The 22,177-nt window shown below is 41.9% G+C and overlaps 1 protein-coding gene across 2 annotated transcripts in view; it reads left to right on the forward strand.

Moving 5' to 3' along the window:
* The window catches only part of APOLTP (apolipoprotein lipid transfer particle homolog), a 331,079-nt gene that overhangs the window by 66,325 nt on the left and 242,577 nt on the right, over positions 1–22,177 (forward strand). For both annotated transcript variants that reach the window (XR_014450766.1, XM_083153345.1), the window contains exons 13-20: positions 3,042–3,186; positions 11,446–11,604; positions 12,449–12,567; positions 15,287–15,571; positions 16,904–17,059; positions 20,576–20,760; positions 21,228–21,410; positions 21,610–21,701. Coding sequence is in view for 1 of the 2 variants with exons in the window: in XM_083153345.1 (XP_083009471.1) it covers positions 3,042–3,186; positions 11,446–11,604; positions 12,449–12,567; positions 15,287–15,571; positions 16,904–17,059; positions 20,576–20,760; positions 21,228–21,410; positions 21,610–21,701 (1,324 nt within the window). In the remaining variant the exon portion in view is untranslated. The remainder of the gene's footprint in view (positions 1–3,041; positions 3,187–11,445; positions 11,605–12,448; positions 12,568–15,286; positions 15,572–16,903; positions 17,060–20,575; positions 20,761–21,227; positions 21,411–21,609; positions 21,702–22,177) is intronic.

A 22,177-nucleotide genomic window follows, 5' to 3' on the forward strand; every position in this document is an offset into this window, starting at 1 on the left:
CAATTGCCAGTAATTGTGCACAGTGAAAAATATTGTGGGTTGCATTGACCCTACAATTTTACAAATTATGGTCCTACTCCACTGTTTGTGGGTACATCACATATAATGGGGCTTGAGGGTATACAGCAGCCATTACTGGGCATGCATTACTGGGTTTAGGGAAGGGGATCAGGGTAGCAACTTTTAGATAGCAGTTGGTGCAGTGGTTTCCTTCTTCCTGTCCCTCAGCAGCCATATGTAACCCTTTTGCTCCTTCCTTTCCTGGTCAGCGCCTGCATCCCAGGCCTCCTGCATGCAGAGAGCTGGCTAAAGTACTCGGAGCGCAGGCTGTAGGAGAGGCCAACACCACGGACAACACTACTGCTGCATGGACCAGGAAATATGGTGCCCACCTAACCAGTGGCAGAGCAGGTTTCAGTATAGGTACAGTAGAAATATAAGCTGGTGCCCCCATGCCATCTGCAAAGCAGTACAAGTAGGCATACAGGTGGGTGCCAATGGCAAAACAGGTATAGATAGATATTCAGGTAGGTGCGATTGGGGGGAGCAGAGCAGTTATACATAGATATACAGGTGAGTGCCAGTGGCAGAGCAGGTATAGGTAGATATTCAGGTGGGTGGCAGAGCAGGCAAAGATAGGTATACAGGTGGTTGCCATTGGCAGAGCAGGTATAAGTAGGTATAAAGGTTGGTATGGGTAGGCAAGCAGGTGGGTGTCCTTACCTTGTGCAGCTTACACATGGCCCCCAGCTTCTTCTTTTCCCTGCCCTCGGAAATAAAAGTCAGGATCAACTGACTTTTATTTCCTTTGGTGTCCGCCAAAGACGGGGCAGGTGCTGATGTCCTGTGATGTTAGCCACCCACCCTCGGCAGGCATTGACCCACCTATGTTCCCATGGGAATGGCCAGTGTTTTCAACGCTGGGCGTTCACATGGATGAGCCCCGTTTCCGGCCCGGCCCTCTCTCCCCACAACGAACTGCCCGGTGAGTGTGTAACTCGCGAAAGCTATTCATTGCCACGGTCTACACATGTGCAAATATACTCTTGCACATGTGTGGACCCTCACACCTCGGAACAGGGTCAAATTTGGCCCCTTCCGAGTTTTGGTGAATCAGGCCCCAAGTCCCACGTTCTGCATGTTGGGGGAAGGGGGGGGAGCATAAAATATTATTATAAGTGGAGTTTTTTGTAGCCATTAAAATTCCTCTAGAGATTTGTAGCGTTACTGAGACATGCAGTGCAGAGGGCCACAGAGAATAATAACAGAACAGATCAAAGATTTGCTCTGGTACAAAGTTAAAGTCTGGAAGTTTTGCATATGAATTCCAATAAGCTAAGGGTGCATCAGCAGGAACTCTCCACATGCCATACTCACATATTCCTCATGTCCTCACTGAAGGCTCTCATCACCGCACAGTTGGATGTGGTGGGAATATCTTCCAAGAAGTAATAAAAACAATCGCTACAGATAACTCTTCACGCTTTATAGGAAGCTCATCTTTATAGTAGTAATAATAATAATAAAAATAATATGGGGTATTTCTCATTGTATAAGTGGATAATGGACCATTTCTTGGTATTAACATGTACACAAAATCACGTATGTCATTCAAGATTATACAGATCAAAACTATTTGAAGGTTACAGACCGTTACTTAAAACTTCCCAAGGACTGTGTTACAAAATTATAGAGACAGCATACCGCATTCCTAATAATTGCATATGCACTAACATATGCGATTATTAACGCAAAGGACAACTCTTGCAGTAAGAGCTGTCCTCTGCAATGCGGTTTCGGCGCTGGACTTCCGGGTCTGAGACCCGGGAATCCCTCTGCGCATGTGCAAAGTGACAGCATCGGCCACGGGGCATGCTGGGAGGGATCTGTGAGGGATGCCTCAAACAGCGCTAGGGAGAGACCATAGGTTTCAATAGGTGGGGGTATTGACAACTTTGTTGGCGATACACCCCCTGCAGAGGTACCCAGAAAATGGGGTTTTACAGCATTTTCACTTTAGTGCTTCCCGCTCACAAGTCTGGATGTGGAGTCTCCAAGATTCATGAATCAAATTATAGTCATTGGGCTTGATTCAGAGTAATTCACAAACACTACAGTATAGTTTGCGTAGTAGTCTTATAGCGGGTGCACTGCACATGTGAAGAACCTGCATTATCATTTGCAGTACCAGAAGCTGTAGCATGATTGACATGCTGCAGTTGTTTGGGGGGGGCAAACAGGACCGTTCTAGTCTTCTGACGCTGATTTCATGGTTGTGTCAAAGTAGTTCTGTGTCCTCCTCTGAATCAACCCACTTGTTATTTTATGGAAGCATAACATTTCAGAACATTTTGGGGTGCAGAAACTCCTTTCTTTAAATACTATACAGTACATCTTTCTGCAATAAGTATATTTTGATTGGAGATCTATTGGTGTGTAGAATTGCTTTTTGCTTAAACTTCATATGGGCTACATTACAGCAAATGCTCCTGTAAAACTGACTGAGCTCAGTAGGTAATCAGTAGCTTGTCTAATAAAACAGGGGGATGGCGGAATATAGGTTTGTGATGTAAAACAGTACAGGGTTTGTGTTGCTGGTCTGCCATTTGCAAATGTGGAAATTACATTGGTAAATTGGTTAAAATTTCTGCCAGCAGCTCCTAGGAGCACTGTAAAGTTACAGTATGTGGCTCATATGATATCTATCTATCTATCTATCTATCTATCTATCTATCAACATTTACATGAAATTAAATTATTTCTTTTCATAAAAAAAGCAACAACTGACATGAATTTAGTGCAAATTGGTGCAAATCCAGATACTATAATGATGACAGTGGATGTAAAAACAGTGGGCAGGATAGGTTTACACATGTAGTCACCCGGATTTTAAGTATACAGTACATGTATGAATTCTAACACTAGCATTAGAAAGTAAGCCCGACTCAGAAACAGTTCCATTGCCTGCAGGTTACCAAGAACCTGAAATGTCTTGTATATGTTGACTTGTGTTCACACACTTTTTTCTTCTTGCATGTTAGCGAAACGCGTTGCTTCAACTGTATGAAGCCCTAGAAGAGACAGAAGAAATTAGAATTGCTGCATACTATACAGCTATGAAATGTCCAAACCAGGAGCTTCTACATATTGTGCGGCAGACACTTCAACATGAGACATCAACGCAAGGTGAGGCGGGATGTACTAAGATCCAAAACACAAACTTTCAAAAACTGCTATTCTCAGAATGGTGCTTCTGAGCGATGTCTTATACAATATCCTCTAGCGTGTACAATCGCGCACATTGTTAATGTCCCCCTTCCTCATCTGAACATGTACATATAAGGTAGGACCTCATTTTTCGAAGGCTATGCTGCAGCATGGCACCCATTCCCACCGTCGCTCCCTCCCCGCTGGCTTCAGTAAGTGTGTATGCAATTTGCGATGCCGGCACCCTATCGTGTCCCTTCTGCCACCAATATTGGTGTCGGCGGGGATTGGTTGGTGTGGTGCTTTAGATTCAAGCATAACATAATTTAACTTACACACAGCTACACACACCTTGCAATCTACAAGGATTACGCACTTCAGCGACTACCCTCCCAGCCTGTTATTATAAAATATATTGGTATTGTGACACCAGGTGCCCTTCTAAAAGTTCCACCACACTCCAGCATTTTTTCATATGGAGAAATATACAGTATGTGGGAGTGGGCTATCCTTGTCACAGCTGTGTACTCTATACAAGTGTAAGAATAATATCCACCCAGAGCAATAGAGCTGTAAGCTACTTACTAATGTACCTGTACATTGGCAGCTGTGCTGTTAGAGCTTGGCCTAAGAATACATAATCGACAGCACTAGCTGTAAAGTAAAGTGGCATTGTAACTTGGCAAATTGGCACAAATGGTGCAAATTCCACAACTTCACATTAAAGATGCCAAAACCATCAGTCATTGCATGGAAATAATGACATTCATGATGAATTATAAGAGGGGGTAATGGGTTAATCTGAAAGTCAGACATTATACAGCACATCAGGCTATTAGGAAAAGTTAGTGCAATTCACAGCTGGTGTGGGCCACACATATTGTTTCTTCTCGCGTTCCAAGTTTTATAGTAATAGTTTGTCAGACCTTGCTGGCATTAATGCCATTATTATTGGCTGCAGTGGAGAATACGATTGCCCAATAGACAGAGTCCTATATTACTTGCTGCTTATTTACAAGCTAAGAACACCTTTTCAGCCATTGCAGAGTATTTGCTATATAGTGGGGAAAATATATGCAGCTTAAACTGATGGAGTGCTTTTACTTGTATTTTACATTAAATTACATTTTGGGTTTTGGCTTATTTTATCTTTATACATGCCCTATATATAATATATATGAATAGGAATAGAAATAGACATGAGAGAGAGAGAGAGAGAGAGAGAGAGAGAGGGATGGGGTGCATGAGTGAGAGGAGAAATACGGGGAGACATGAGAGAGAGAGAGAGAGGGAGAGAGGAATGGGGGGCATGAGTGAGAGGAGAAATACGGGGAGACATGAGAGAGAGGGGAGGAGTAGGGGGAGACATGAGAGAGGGGAATAATAGGGGGATACATCAGAGAGAGGGGAGGAGTAGGGGGAGACATGAGAGAGGGGAATAATAGGGGGATACATCAGAGAGAGGGGAGGAGTAGGGGGAGACATGAGAGAGGGGAATAATAGGGGGATACATGATACATCAGAGAGAGGGGAGGAGTAGGAAGAGACATGAGAGAGAGAGAGAAGAGGAATAGGGGTAGACATAGGAGAGAGAGAGAGGAGGAGTAGGGGGAGACATGAGAGAGGGGAAAAGTAGGGGGATACATTAGAGAGAGAGAGAGAGAGAAGAGGAATAGGGGTAGTTATAGGAGAGAGAGGAGGAGTAGGGGGAGACATGAGAGAGGGAAGTAGTAGGGGGATACATTAGAGAGAGAGATAGAGAATAGGGGGAGACATGAGAGAGACAGAGGAGGATTGGTGGGATGCCTGCTATGGAGCATTGGGTGGGGTCTGGCAATAGGGGTTCACAGTTCATCCGGTGACTGGAGCCTGGTTACAGGGGTAGACATTATGGAGGGGAGTTTGGGGGCTGGCTACAGGTGTGCATCCTGTGGGGTGGGTAGGAGATGCAGTTCACACTACGTGCTGGGGGAGGGTAGCTGAAGGCTGGCTAAAGTAGCTCTCACAGCGAGGGTGGGGTTGTAGGCTGGTTAAAGTACTTATTACATAGGGTCTGGTGACTGCTGTAGGTGGTCACATAAGTAGACAGGTGAGCCACTCTGCTGAAGTATGCGAGTCCCGATTGATGTGCAGGGCCTATACCAGGGTGTTGAACACCCCCCTGCAAACTATATATTTGAGTCCTCCCTTCCATACCTTATAATGTTACAGATACATGATACTGTACATTTTAGAAACACACACACACACACACACACACACACCACAAAATAGTTGTGTGTTCTCGTGAGGGTTTTGTTCTAATAAATAGCACCACACAGTAGCACAATCTTACTGACATTACACTGCATGTAGTGCCACTGATTCACATTACACCACACAATAATATCCCCTAATAGTGCCTATTATTCATGTTACTTCAGACAGAAATACCCCTTACAAACATCATGCCACATAGTATTGCCCTTCACACACATAATGCACTGAATAGTATTGTCCTTTATATAAAATGCAAACAGTAGTAATGCCACTTACATATAATGCCCACCATAGTGCCCCTCACATATAATGTACAGAGTAGTGCTGCTTGTGCCTAATGCCAAGAGTGGCTCCCACTCCACAGAGTAACTTTGATTACAGGTAATACCCACAGTTGTGACCCTTCCACATAATGCCCCCCTCATTGTGAAGCCTGCCCCCTTCCCTTGTTATTCCCAGCAGCTCAGCTCCTTCTTCAGTCTCATCCTGACCTGCTCCTTTCTCCTGGCACCAGTGAGAGCAGCCATAGCTCTCCTCCTTCCCTGGCCACAGGCATATTGAAATAGCAGCAGCTCGGTGCTGCCTGTGCAGTACTCTGAGAATGCTGCTGGTACCGTTGCCTGTCATATATTTTGACAGACACAGGCTGCAGCAGCCAGTAGCCACAGGGAACATTACTGCTGCTCAGCTCCTAACCCTCTACCCGCCCACTCGATGCTCAGCGCTGCTCATCTGCCCACCACACATTCCTGCTCTTCCCTGCTCAACCACCTGACACTCATCCCTGCTCGGCTCCCAACTACTTGGTCCTGCTCGGTCATCCAGCCACTCATCCCTATTCAATTTCCCGACACTCGTCCCTGCTCAGCCAAACCCAGAAGTGCTTCAACTTGGCCAGTAGACAGGATGGCCTGTGCTGGCCCGGCAGCCGTGGTCATGTAGCCTGGCAAAGGAAGGAAGGGACTGGCCTACTGCCAAACCATCCTGGTATCCCAGTGGCCCAATCCGCCCCTGCCACCTGCTGTTGTCCAAGATCCTGTGGACAGTTAACAGGACTCTGGATAATTTTTTTGGCCCCAAATACACCAAGCCCTGACCCGGAGTGGAGCAGCAATAATCCAGGTCGAGGCCCTGGTGTAAAAGGGGCATTACAGGGCTAGCAGCCAGTAAGTAAGGAAATGACCCCCCCCCCCCTCCCCTGTCATCGGCATGGTATCAAATTTCATCATTTGTAAGATTATTTTTGATGAATACTTGTATTGCTTCCCACTGTGTTCCATTTCAACATTTACCCAGGATACTAACCAATATTTATGAACAATATTTACTGACATTCATTTTGCAGACATTAAAGTATTAGCTTAACCTCATTATTTTCTGTTTTATTTTACTTTAATTTCTCAGCAGATATTTCACATACAAGATGTCATTAAGGAAAGTGATCGGTGCGGTAACCACCGTACCAGCCTTGTGATTCACTACTTTTAAATCTCCTAATTATGAGTGTAGATAGAAGCAATTTCTGGCTAGAGGGTATGGTCTAAAAATATGCCTCTCTCACATTTACTTTGACACTGATAATAAAGAACTGCAGAATTATTGCACAGTCCATGCCAGCACTTGAAAGCACTAACATTAAAATATAGTTTCAATCTAGGTGTTCAGAAATATGTTCTGTGTGTTCTGCATTTAAATTGGCTGGGTGAATAATTTGACTATAAAATAAGATAATGTTCTCCTTACCTAAACGTTCCTTCATAGATCTGCAGAATGCATATAATATCAATATATATATGTACAGTATGTTAATTGTACTTTAATATATTATTTTGTAACAGTCTCATTCCATTTGTCTCAAGAATTCAAGAGTACAAAGGTTCCAACAAAATGCTTAGGGGGTTATTTAATTCTGGGTAACGACTGTCGGGACGTCATGACTGTCGAGACGTCCCAACAGTCGTGACGTGGTTCATTCGCGGCTGCTCGCCCAAAAGGAAAAACAGAGAGTTGTGTGTTGCGCAATTATCAGCAGCTGGAATGGGGCAGTCACTCCCCTAACAGTATTAAAGAAAGAAAGATGTGCCACACTGATTTACAAGACGTTTGATTTAAAAAATATATTTTGAATTTCTAATAAGAAGAACATTAATCTGAAAGATTTGTACCACAATCATTTCAAAACATGATATAAGAAATAAAATATATATGATATAATAAAATTGGGAATTTTTCTCAGGAGCTGAATTTGCTATAGGTATAAATAAGATCACACCATTCCAACTGGGTGTAATGTTAAGTGTTTATATTGTTTAGTGTTCGGGATTCAATGTCCCGACTGCTGAACAACGAAAAGGGGGCGTGTTCGTGGAAACGACTGTGGATCGTTAAGATACGGCCGTGATCTCGACAATCCACGGCCGTTCTCGACAAAATGGGCCCGACCGCTTTTAAAGTTGGGCCCGTTCTTCTGGGATGCCTCTTCAATGCTGTTGGGAAAGACAGCATTGAATAAGCACCCACCGCTATTTCACTCATTGGAAATAGCTGCTGGGGATTGATTACCGCCCTTAATATTTTGAAATTATGAAACATTCTTTCAAGTATAAGAAATGAGGGTTCTGGAAATATTATGATTTATGCCCAAGCAGATAGGGGTATGGGTCATAGGGTCAATGAAGGTCATATATTAGGTCAACCACTGAAGGCCGACTTAGGTCTTGGGTTGACACCTGAAATAGACATGGCTAATGTGGACACATGAAATAGCCATGGCCAAGGTTAACAGGGTCAGAAGGTTGACACAAGCATTAGGGTGAATGTATTAGGTTGAATGTCGACATGGACACCATGTAAGTGTACCATGTCCCCTCGCATGGCTCACTTTGCTCGCCATGTTTTTGGCATGGTGCCTCGCTGCACTTGACACACTATTATATCCTCCCACCATGCCATAGTGCATTGGTTCCCAAACTGTATGCCATGGCACCCTGGGGTGCCTTGGAAGACTTGAAGGGGTGCCCTGGGTTGGTGGTCAAAGTCCATGAAACATTATTTATGAGATACTGTAATAGGCAAAATGTGAACAAACAGAAGTGAATCCTGTTCATTATCACATAACTGACTCTAGGGATGAGATATAAATACGATGTACATAACTGAATATTTTTTTCTGATTTTATCAATGTGAAGTTTCCCTAGGTGTGCCATGAAAAAATTATGATACTCAGGGGCGCCTTGATTCAAAAATGTTTGGGAACCACTGCCATAGTGGATGGGAGGGTGTGAAAATATCGGCTTAAACACGTGTAAATCCCATGTTGACCTTTTGACTGTTGACCTTCCCATTGTCGACCTAATGCTTGTGCTGACCTTCCAACCCTGTTGACCTACTTCAGGTGTCAACCTAAGCCCTGTCGACCTTCAGCGGTCGACCTAATATATGCCGACCTTCATAGGGTTCATGTACTGCAGATAGCAGAGCTAATTTAGAGATGTACACAAACCGATGGTTTCTCCGACGGCTGGTGTTCATGCAGATGATCTGATGCTGCATCTTCAGGCACTGCAGCGGATCACAGAAAATGTCAGGAAGCGTCTATTTATACAGGGCGTTGCCTGCAGAAATCTGTTTTATTTAAAGCAAAATCACTTATGCTGACCATACACTTATATGATTTGGGCCCTTTTCACCTGATCCAGCGGATGGGGCCGAAAAATCGGGTGAAAAGTGCCCAAGTTGTATGTGCCTGATCGATAATGTCCCCTGACCTTTTGGGATAGTGCAGCAGTAGTCAGAAAAACGTACTGAGCGATGACTTTTTATTGCAGGTACCGATGAGAGCCCTTTTTGCATTTCAGTGGAGTGAATATTAATGATGATGATGCGTTTCTCTGCCTGTTTTTATAGTATCAGCGGATTCTTTGGATCATGGTGTAATGTATGGTGGTGCTGGCACTTCTAATAGCGTGTGATGCCAGTTTGCACATGTGCGGTCTTTAGCGGAACACAATCTGCACTGTAAATGTGATTTTAATGAACAATTGGTTGAAGATTCCTGGGAACAAATCAGGACTAACTTAGTCTCCTTGGCTGAACACGCTTATATGCTGGCATATGATTCTGACAGATTTGAAGAGAATTATTTTATCCTCATCGGATCTGTGCTGGAGGGACCGTGGGAGGAAATCACCCTGCACTATATATTCTGGGAATACCCTAAACCTACTCTGATTTGGAAGGCCGTACACAGACTTACCATCACTATCGTACTTCTTGATAATTTATACCAAGCCAGGAATTGGTAGACCTACTCGCAAATTAATATGACATGAAATAAATGCAGTGAAATGCAAAATTGCTTTGCACTGGAAATCACAGTGTATCCCCTCCATGGCCGCTATGGTCTCTGTGATACATACCAAATGGAGTATCTATCAGTATAGTGGAAAATAAAGTGTTAGCCTTTTCCTCAAAGGGGTAAAGTGCACTGACAGTCAGGATTCTGACAGTCATTAGTCTGATGTTGGAATCCCGACTGCTGGGACTCAGACAGAGGGGTGAGTACAACGAAGCCCCATGCAGGTTTTCTGCACTCTCGCCATGCTGCGGGCTCAGTGGCTCGTTGTGTTCACCACATATTCTATTCTCCCTCTATGGGGGTCAAGGACCCCCCACAAGGGAGAATAGCCCCTGTCAGCTGGGATCTCAACTGTTGGGGTTTTAACAGTCGGGATTCTGACATCGATGTATTAACTGTCAGAATCCAGCACCGGATTTTGTGATCTACAAAAAAGTTGCTGTGTGCTGACCAAGCCCCACAGAACATTGCAGACAGTCATAAGCAGCAGGGTGACAGAACCCAAAGGTCAGGTGCCATTGTAGGAAGTAGGGAGGAGATGATGGTATAAGTGAGGGAATGGAAAGCACGAGGGAAGAGGCCCCTACTCATGAGAGTTAACACTAGCTTTCTACAAACAGACTACTTACTAGTGGCGGATATATATTATTCATATAAGCATGTGGGAATGTTCCAGATATATCTTGATAGCACTGATGTTATAGAACTGTTTGTAATATCCTTGAAGTTCCAGCTTACAAAGAATCCATGTTATAAATGATGCTGTAATTTTTCCTCAGATCACCTCTTGGCATTCATTGTCAATAAGGAAACAGCGTAAGCAGTTTTGTTTGGGATGACATTGCCTCATCAATCAATATCTGCATGTTCTAATCCAGTTACCAATTCCTAATATAAATTGCCTTTCCAAGGAAAAAGAGGACACAAATGCCTGCATTCTAAATAGAAGCTTTGGCAGCTTGTCTTGTCTCCTTTGGCCTCTAGAAAAAGGAGAGGACATTAAATGACTTCATTAGTGAATTGATTTATTCAGACAAGACTTACTTACAAGATGAAAATGAAACATTAGAACATGTCTACAAGAGAATGCCTGACTTCAGTTTTGTACTTTCTAATCATCCTGAGAAGTTTGTATTAGAATTACGTCTCGACTAGGTGGCCGATGCGAACATTTTGCAAGCAAATAGGGCAAAAGTAAATTTTTAAACAAACAATACAATGTGCAATTCTGAATGAACAATTCCACAGACGTGGAGAACTTATTCTTTAAAATGGTACCTTATTTATCGATTTTGGTTAAGTATGAAGGGAGAAAAAGGGATCGACTCCAAAAATCACCTTGTAGGCAAAAATACGAATGGGGCAAAAGTAAATTTTTTTATTTTTATTTTTAAAAAAACAATACAATGTGCAATTCTAAATGAACAATTAATCAGAAGCGAAGAACTTAATCTTTGAAATAGTACCGCATTTATCGATTTTGATAAAGGGAGTATGAAGGGAGAAAAAGGGATCGTCACCTTCTAGATATAATATATAGGATGATTGAGTTGGAGGCAGTTGTATCATGACAGAGCTGGAAGTTTAGCACAACTGTTCATCTGTATTCTTCTCATTACAGTGGGGTCTTTTGTATGGAGTCACCTATCACAACTCTTAGAATCTGATGATCCACTGAAGCAAGACATAGTAGAAACTCTACCTGATGACATCTTAAGCAAGGATTTTGAGGGTGAATCTTGGAAATACTCCACTTATTCAGATGCTACAGTTCATTCAGGTACCTAATCATTTTTGCTCCAATTTTATTAAGCACCTTGGTAGTGATGGCATTTTGGGATGGATATTTTTGTACATCCCATCGGCTACAAATGTAAACACAGATATACACAATAGACACATTTTTGTACCAAGCTTTAAAGAGGGCCAAGGATATGTTTTAGGTATATTCTATACTGCAGTGATCATAAAGTATCATAGACATCAATATGGGTGTAATATCTGGCTACATCAACTATCAAAGAGTAAAAGAAAAAAAGATTAGGATAATAGCACTCATGGAGTGACACAATATTTCAGAGGTAATCTGTCTGCTGAAATACTCTGTGCTGCTTCCTCAGCCCTAGGGGTGCTAGGGATGTCTTACCCCCACAGTGGTTTTTTCCCCCAGATAGGAAGTCATACATGTGTACAAAGTTAGGTGTAAATTGCTCCAGCCATTCCAGAGTTACGCTGTGTGCTGAAATACTCTGTGCTTCTGCCTCCCCCCCCCCCCCACCCCCACAGTGTTTGTTCCCAGATTATACCGGTAAGTCATATGTGTACCAAGTTTGTTGTAAATTGCTGCAGGCATTCCGGAGTTAGGCAGCCTCCTGATATAATCTGTGCTGCTGTCCCACCCCTAGTGGTGTAATTTTAATAAAGACATTTTTTAGTAGCCTCGCCTGTGTTTTAATACACTTGTATGTAAAATTTTACGACATTCGCTTGTAAACTGTGAGTTTGTAAAGAAAGACAGAAGGACAAATTTTCGCTTTTATATATTAGATAGAAAGTCATGTGTACTGAAGAAGATGTATTAATAAATCATGTTTATTCTAATATTACACACACTATGTTTTAAGAAACACTAGGTGCTAACATGGAGGCTTCGTTGATTTTTACACCATCATCCTTCATTCCGCGTTCTGCAATGGCTAATCTTACATTCCACACAATGGGACGAGCAGTGAATGCGTTAGAGGTAATTCTTCATTGCAGTAATTAGTTACTGTGCTATCATTTATGACTTGTGTGCTCCCTTATGAATGTCTAGATCTCCTTATATCTGTAATGTGCTAATGAACTGTAACTCCATCTGGCAAGTTGTTTTTTTCAATGAACAATAAGTAATAGAATGCTAAGTGTTGAATATTACAATTTGTCACTGAGGATTTATGTTACCATAAAAAGTAAAAGGGTCCTGGACCAAGTGTGTGCATTTAAACAGGTCACAGTATTCAAAGTGGCTTCTATTTATTTATTTATTAACAGTTATTTTTATAGTGCATACTGTACATATTCCGAAGCGCTTTACAGAGTATAGTTGAACATGCGCATCAGTCCCTTCCCCGGTAGAGCTTACAACCTATATTACCTACCACATGTACACGCACACACAGACATTCTAGGGTTAATTTTGTTGGAAGCCAATTGACCTACCAGTATATTTTTGGATTGTGGGAGGAAACCGGAGTACTTGGAGGAAACCCACGCAAGCACAGGGAGAATATACAAACTCTGCACAGTTAGTGCCATGGTGGGAATCAAACCCATGTCCTCAGCGCTGTGAGGCAGTAATTCTTAGTGTTACACCAGCTATGCTTCCCTATAGAATCTACAATAACTAATTCTAGAATCTACAATAATTTATAGAAAGCTAAGTAAAGCATTATTCCTTATAAGCAGCCAAAAGTTGAAATGATGACATCAGAAATCATCATCAATTATAAGTCAGAAATGTGTACACATATATTTCTTACAAGTAAGCCCGCTCGAAGCAAATGCTGTGAAAGCTAGTCTGCTACCTTGTGATTGCCTCTGTGTTTGTGCATGTGTGAGAGAGAAAGAGATGTAGTTTCACCCGCTACCAACAGATGACAGTGTTTCGGAGAAACACAAACGGACATTAGACATATATAGATGATCATCTCTTGTGTGTTATCAGGTTACTAAAATCACCAAGAAGTTCCATGGTCTTATGTTGATACACGTTGTACAACTATGAAGTGAATTTTAGTATTATTATGTATATTATGTATATGAAACAATCATAGCAACAGGTAATCAATAATCTAAACTGTATACAGCAAGACAGAAATATGCAAGTGATTTGCTTAGTACATACTTGTTCTTTTTAATATTGGTAATTAATAGCTCTCTTTGGGGGGTATTCAATGGTGGCCAATTTTTACAGTGTTATCGTCCATCAGTATTCAATCCCCGCTAAAATGGCTGGGACTCGACTAAATTTGTGAATGAGCAACCATTTCCACCTAAAAAAAATGTGGATTTGCATACAGGTTAAGTATCCCTTATCCAAACTGCTCGGGACCAGAAGAATTTTGGATAATGGATTATTCCATATTTCAAACACATGAAATACACACAAATTTATTTTATTTGTACATAAAACAAGGTTTCAAAACATGAAACAAAGTTTGTGTACTATCTCAGGTACTGAATTTGAAAGCTAAACAATCATTTTCTTGCAGATATTTAGTGCATATCATGTCCCCAGTAATGCCAGTTACATATCCTGCCCCCAGTAGTGCCAGTTACATATCATGTCCCCAGTAATGCCAGTTACATATCATGTCCCCAGTAGTGCTGTTACAGATGTCCTTAGTAGTGCCAGTTCTAGATGTCCTCAGTAGTGCCAGTTACATATCATGTCCCCAGTAGTGCCAGTTACATATCATGTCCCCAGTAGTGCCAGTTACATATCATGTCCCCAGTAGTGCTGTTACAGATGTCCTTAGTAGTGCCAGTTCTAGATGTCCTCAGCAGTGCCAGTTACATATCATGTCCTCAGTAGTGCTGTTACAGATGTCCTTAGTAGTGCCAGTTCTAGATGTCCTCAGTAGTGCCAGTTACATATCATGTCCCCAGTAGAGCTGTTACAGATGTCCGCAGTAGTGGCAGTTACATATCATGTCCCCAGTAGTGCCAGTTCTAGATGTCCTCAGTAGTGCCAGTTACATATTATGTCCCCAGTAGTGCTGTTACAGATGTCCCCAGTAGTGCTTTTAGCAAAAATATATATATATTTTTTTCACTTTCTGGAATGTATGGTTTTCGGAATAATTTGGATAACGGATATTTGGATAAAAGACACTCAACCTATATTCGATCTATAATAGACGAAAACTGCCAATATTTCCGAATTTCTGTAGACTTCTTAATATGCTTTCATTTAGCACATGCAAACATGTTGCCACCAACACATCACAATCCCACAATCTACAGCTGTCAGAGAAGGTAAAACCCCTCTTTATGTAATGCCATTTCAGCAGCTGTGTAGTGACGACTTTATAAAATATATTTGTATGCTCTTAATGATTACTGAGTTATTTTGAACATCAAAAGGAAATAGAATTGATTTAGGTTATTATTATTTAACAGTTTCTTATACAGCGCAGCAAGTTCCGCTGCGCTTTACAATTAGAAATAGGGATAAAACAAACTGGGTAGTTACAGACAGTCAAATGGTAGGAGGGCCCTGCTCACAAGCTTACTATAGATCTAGTATCCGTTTTCATAAAAATACTAGAAGCAAAATACTATTTACCAAAGTTACATTGTAGCACATCTAGCTTAAACTTGGCCCCACCAATATTTGTTTAGAGTATTAAGCATCTTCACAGTTATTGATGTAAGAAAGTGCTAGTAGTGATCACGTGTATTTCAATCTTGTACACTAGTTTGGCATACGTTTAGAAAATGCAGAAGATCTTCTGAAGACAATTCTGGGTCACCACTCTTCTACATTAAATGAAATTCTTGTGGGGAAAGATAAAGAAGACAAACAGTTCAGTCCTGAACCTCCTACAGAGACGGTCACAGCACCAAACAATAGAAAGCCGACATCTAAGAAGTACAGTCCTGGAGAACAGATTGACAAAAAGTCTGATCAGCAAAAAGCCAAGAAATCTAAGCACAGCTGTCCAAGTGGAAAGTACAACAAACTATCTGAGCTACAGCAAAAGGTAATGAGCTAGTATATTCTTATCCAGCACAAATAAACCTTTAACCCCCATGTGCATGTTAGGATCAGATACCCCCGGTCAGATATCCAGTGGTGGTCACTTAGGATGTCACAGCTGCAAGATTAAAAATAACAAAAAATATACAATGTAAAGATTATCTTTGTACCATAAATAATTATCATTTTCCAAATTACATAAAAATAATAATTGTATATATTACATACATACTCTACTAGGACGAAGTTTGTTTCAAGCAAATGTATCCTATTTAACTTGTAGTCATTTTAAATAATAAATCATTGTGGGCCTTATTCTAGTTCACTATTTCTGACAAAATCCTTCTTAGATGGACAAAACCATGTGCACTACAGGTGGGGCAGATCTTACTTGTGCAGAGAGAGTTAGATTTGGGTGGGGTTTTACTTCAAAGTGAGATCTATATTGCAGTGTAAAAATAAAGCAGTCAGTATTTACCCTGCACAGAAACAAAATAACTCATGCAAATCTACCTCTCTCTGCACATTTTACATCTGCCCCCCCCCCCCCCTGCAGTACACATGGTTTTGTCCATCTAAGAAGGATTTTGTGAGAGAGTGAACTAGAATAAGGCCCTGTGTGTCTGGGGGCATGGCCTGCTTGTTTAGGTGATGTTCGATCAAACGTAGATGCAATATACTGTACAATTGTCCCCATAGTAAGGAGCAGGACTATGGAAGATGGTATAGGTACCTGCAGGAAAATTCCATTTTAAGAGTTTGCTGAATTTGGGAACTAATGTTTTTGTGTGGGTAACTAGACCATTAGTCATCAAAAATAGGCCCCTAAAACACAGAAAATGATACTTAAGAATGTAATATTCATAACAAATGATAGAGAATTGATATTGTTATTTTATTATATAAAATTGATGTTCTAACTTATGACTCAATCACACACGTGCTTTGGAAGTCTATGGTGCATTGTGCCATGGTGCCCCAAGCACTGGTTTTGCCTATTACATTGACTATATACTGTATAAATTGAATTGATCCTGGACCACCAGCCCAAGGCACCCCTGCAATGTCCCATGGCACTCCAGGGTGGCACCCAAGTTGGGAACCATTGTCCTAAAATATATTCTGAATCTGTCCCATAGATGTGTAGCATTTTATTAGTTATAGGTCACTAAAGCATTTACAAAGAGGAGAGACTATATATCTATATATCTATTTAATATGTATTTCTAAAACAAATGGCTATTCTATGCTAGAATGTACTTATTTTGAAGAGTATTGAACCAGTAAATGCTACTACTGAACCATCTTAATTGCCTTTTCTTTTCTCACCTAAAAGTTTTCCCAAGGCACGCACAGCAAGAAAGAGCTGCGATGTGGGCTGAGCATGAAGGTCTTTGGCAATGAGCTCATCTTTCTGGATTGTGAAGGAGTGAGAGACACAGTAAGACAGCACTACTTGAGCCTGGCTGGACTTGCAGTGAAACTCCTTAAGGTATAACCATCAGTGCTAGATTCATTATGTGGCAGCCTGTACTTCCCAAGTAGCACTTCATAAAATATTGCAGCATCTCAATAAGAGATTGAACAAAAGAAGCGCTGGATTTATAACCTTTCCCCTGAAAGTTTCCCATGCCCTCTGCCAAGACGGTTACTACAATACCTTCTTAGCTTTCAGCAGTGTTATGTGATGTGTTCTTACTGGCCTCAGGGCTTACAGAGAAGCAGTAGCAGGACTTTGGGTGCACATTAATTCAGGGGCGCATTTCAAAATATATCAGTTACTGTAGCTTACAGCAGCTCTGATTTTTTCTTGGTTATTATTAAAGTAATAAATGATGCATTGATGGCACTTTAAGATCCTCTTTCTACTGTAAAATGACACTAGTTAACCACACTGTACCCAAACAACAATAGGGCACCCTCCCTCTATTCTTCAGACAAAATGAATATATCCTTTTAAGGGAAAAAGTCAGTCCACACAGCCTCAAGCGCTCTTTTTCCTGCAGCTGTTGAACCCCAATAGGAAATATTCAATCTTGATATACTTCCAAACAATAAGTCCAAAAAAAAAAAAGCGCAGGCAGAATCTGGACGGGAGAGTAGCACGTGCAGTACAAGCAAGCAATGCACTTGCTCTAGGAACCACTTCCCTTTTTTTTCCACTGGGAAATACTACATACACAGGGAAAACCTGAAGGGTTACCACAGTGGCAGTGTGGTGCCCTAGGGAAGAGTACCAGTGAGGAAGCAGTGGTAGTCCTAGTGGAGAAGATACACGTTCCCAAGAGGTCCGGTGAGCTTACAAATCTACATTATGCTGCCATCATGTCATTGTTAGTGTGTTCTGCTGTGGGAAGCGCTTAATGTACGCTTTCATCATGAAACATATTATCAAGCCCTGTTACCTTAATGGGGGTATTCAATGTCGGCTGCTATTTAAGACAGGGGAAATAGTGGTAGCCGCCTATTCAATGCTGGCGTTTCCAACAGCATTGAAGGCAAATTTCATCAAAACAGATCTGACTTTAAAACATTTGGATCTGTTTTGTCAGAAATTACCCTCTCAGCTCCCAGGCCCACGCAGACCCTCTTGTCTCCCAGGCTGACACAGACCCTCACGGATCCCAGTTTGACTAAATCTCTTTCCGGCTACCAGGCCGTCGACAAGTATCTCTTGCTCCCAGGCCATCAACATCCCTCTTGGCTCCCAGGCCAACACAGACCCTATCGGCTCCCAGGCCGCCGCAGACCCTCTCGGCTCCCAGGCTGACACAGACCCTCACGGATCCCAGTTTGTCTAAATTTCTTTCCAGCTACCATGCCTTCGACAAGTATCTCTGGCTCCCAGGCCGTCGGCATCTCTCTCCGGCTTCCATGCCGATGCAGTCCACAGCTCTCAGGCCAACACCATCAACAGTTGCCTAGACTACTCAGTCCGTGGCTTCCAAGCCCAGAGTAAACCAAAGACTCTATACCACCAGCACTCAGCCATGATTATCCATTCCTCAGTGATTGGCCAGTTAGGTGTGTTAACTCTGTCAGAGGGCCGCGACCTGTCCATCAAATGCAGCAAAGTCCAAACTTCCTTGTGGGGGTCCCTGGTGAAAACCATTGGTGGGGTTAGATGCCGCGCCTCTGTTCAGAGACTCATCAACTCCTCCATTTAGCTGTGTCCTCAGTGCCCAGTAAACTGTCCTTATTTTAAGCCTTCCATGTTCTAGTTATTTTAAGCCTTCCATGTTCCAGGTCCTCATTGCTGCCACAGCCGGGGACACCAGATACCTGAGCCCTGACACACTACACACCTCTCAGTGAAAATTAAATAACACAATTCAGGCTGGGCAATGGATCAGGCCCAATTGCTTAGCAGGCAATTCTGTGAAATTGGTATGCAACTTTATAATATGAGTCCAGGTCCCCATAAGCCTCCAGGCACCATAGGAGTGACACCCACTATAGGTAATGCCATGGCTGCCACATCTGTACATGCATGGCCTCAGCATTGGGTATCTCCATGTCAGATACTATAGCAGTTTAAAATATGTTATTATTTGAATTATTGAGACTTAAAAAAAAAAACAAAACACATTCTACATTATTGGACCTGAAAGACTGGATCTCTGCTTACTGTCTCACTGATCATGAATGAGCCAGTGATGTTGGTCAGACACATCCACATTCCTAACACACGAAAAGGAGGGTGTTAATCGCACAGGAGAGTAAGATTCTGAATAGGTTTGGTGACCCCTTAGATTTTTGTAATATTGGGACCATGTACCATTACAATAAGGGTGTGCTACCACTGGACATGAATTTAGAGCAAAAGGATGATTTTTTGAAGAACAAAAAAACTGGAGTGTGTCTCTATGTGGTGCACCAAAGGAGAAATACATAAAATATAACTTTTATTTGATATTTTATAAAATTTAGCGAAATAAAAGAACACAGTACATATACACACATACATACATTGACATTTAATTAAAAAGGATAATTAAATCCTCACGACATGGAGCCCCCCCTGCCCAATATAAGTTTTAATAAGCTTTATTTGTTTCTTATAATATGATGTTTTGATCTGTAACCTTGTGCTGGTTAATTCGTATATTACCAGTCTTATATCCTATACATTATTTTCCTTATATACGCGACATTTAGGTGATAGTCACCTGAGAGTGTGCTGCCTGAATGGCTGGAAATTGTAGGATAGTGCAAGTGTTGTAATTGGCACATATCCGCAATTTTTTCACAGGTAATAATGGTGGCCAGGTCAGGAGGCAAAAGGTATTACTTATATATTGCCTGAAGGAATCAGCGTGTGTGTAACATTGGATAAATATTTAGCTGTGGTCCCCACATGTATTTCAATACGGTTCCCACTGGCCAGTAATATTAATGGAGCGTGCTAATGCTGTTTATATAGCCACAGAGTGCCGGGGATGCGGCAGCCCGATCCGTACGCTATTGTGCCGCCTAAGGATAGCACACTGTACGGCAGAGTGGATGCCGTAGTAACAGCTGGCTAGCCGGGAGATAGATGGTCGCGGTGTAGACGTCATGCACCGCGCCTATCTGCCGGACAAACTTGTATGTACGAGAGCCGCTTACTGGTGCCGCTGAGGAAAAATACAGATCAAAATGCATTCAAAGTGGGGAGGGGGAGCAGGGGGTGAAGCCACGAAGTGTACGGTTGGCGTACGCTTTGCCAAGGAGCTTCGTCAGGACCATCCACATTTCTGCTGTTGGGATTCAGTTGATAAATAAACACAACACATTCTGTTGATAAATGACATCATCAATGTGTCAACTATAAAATAATACAGTTTAGATGTGGGTCATATTTTTCTCCAGTAGCCTCGTTTGATCACGGCTTGAACAAAGCTGAATGATGTAAGAAAGAGTAAGTGGTAAATATATTATTTTATTTTGCCCCCAGGTGGTAGGGTTGCCTTTAAGGCTCGAGACTCCCTTAAATGATCTATATCTATGTTTCTTTTATGTGTTACAGGGCCAAGAAGTTCAATACAACAGGAGGTTTAGCTTGGCAGCCGACAGCATAGTATTCCCAGTCATTTCTGGGTTTCCAGTCCAGCTCGCTCTCAATGCCTCAGCGTCAACTAATATCAGAATCAGAGGAAATATGGATTTTAAGCAGCAGACAAACTTTTTCATAAATGGCTATATTAAACCAAGGTATGGAAACTTGGATAAGTAACATACTTTTTATTAACATATAAAGTGTGTCAAATGAGAGATAATTGTATATATTTTCCTGTTCTTCGCAGTTCGATAAATTAGATAAATCTTGTTCCTCTTTTCTATACTCTTTGTGTACAATGTTCAAGTCATCTTTCTCACTTAAAATGTTTTTCCCCTGCAAATATTATTTGCAGGGGAAAAAAACAAGCGGGTTGTTCGGCCGGACGGCGTGCGGCATTTGAATTAGGCCTTAAGTCTCTAAAAATAAAAAGTATTGGTGTTCCCCATATTAACTTATCAGATTCTTTCTATCATTTTCTATGATGTCATTGAGAAATGAGATCTAAGATCTGATTGGTTGCTATGGGCACAACAAGCACTTTTTTTTTTTTTTTTAGAAGCTTTAGTAAATTTACCACCTATTGTTCCCAAATCCACTTCTGGTTGTCTTCTTTTGACAGTGCTTCATTACAGCTCTCTGCCCAAATGGGAATTACTGGAATAGTGGGGAAAATTGGCCTGGCATGGGCATCTGGCATAAGGACAATGAGCAGTTTAGATGGGGGAATTCAGTTGAAGCGGGGACAGGATCTGAAAGTTTTCCTGAACACGCCAGAAGATTCTATGGAAATTCTTGACTTCAGGTGAGATCTGTACAATTCTGTACTTTGATTATATACCACAGTGTTGGTATATTTATGTACTATGTTTTGCATGTTTTATTTCTATTTCTATTCTATCTATTTCTTATGTTCTATAGCCTAGATTCATGTGCATCTCTACTTTTTTCCTTAGTACTGTATGTTCCAATATGTTAAATGAAAAATGTTATTCTTCTACCAGATCCCAGTTATACTTTATAACACCAGAAGGTCTGGAGAAAATGAAAAGTCCCACTGGTCAGATTGAGAGAAAATCCTGCGTGAATGAGGAAGGTAAGTGCACAACTTTACAATACACTTCAGTAATCAGTGGCAAAGGCAGCATTTGCTGCCTTTGACACACACACACACACACACACACACACACACACACACACACACACACACACACACACATCACACACATACACTAATGCAAACATGCAGACTAACACAAGAAACATACATACTTGCACTTTTAACCCCTTCCCGACAATTGACGTACATTTACGTCATGGTCGGGAAGTACTTCCCGACACATGGCGTAAATGTACGTCATGGCATTTAACTGTCACCGCGTCTATAGACGCGGTGACAGTTTCAACATGTCTGCTGTCCCTGACAGCAGACATGTCCGTGCATGCCCAGGGGGGGCTGCGATGCCGCCCCCCCGTCGGCGATCGCTGTGATTGGCTGTTCAGTGTGAACAGCCAATTACAGCGTTTTCTGTGTCACCGGCGAATAACGTTCGCCGGTGACACGCGATCGGA

The sequence above is a fragment of the Crinia signifera genome, chromosome 7, assembly GCF_055691185.1.
Source record: "Crinia signifera chromosome 7, ASM5569118v1, whole genome shotgun sequence".
Taxonomy (NCBI): Eukaryota; Metazoa; Chordata; class Amphibia; order Anura; family Myobatrachidae; genus Crinia; species Crinia signifera.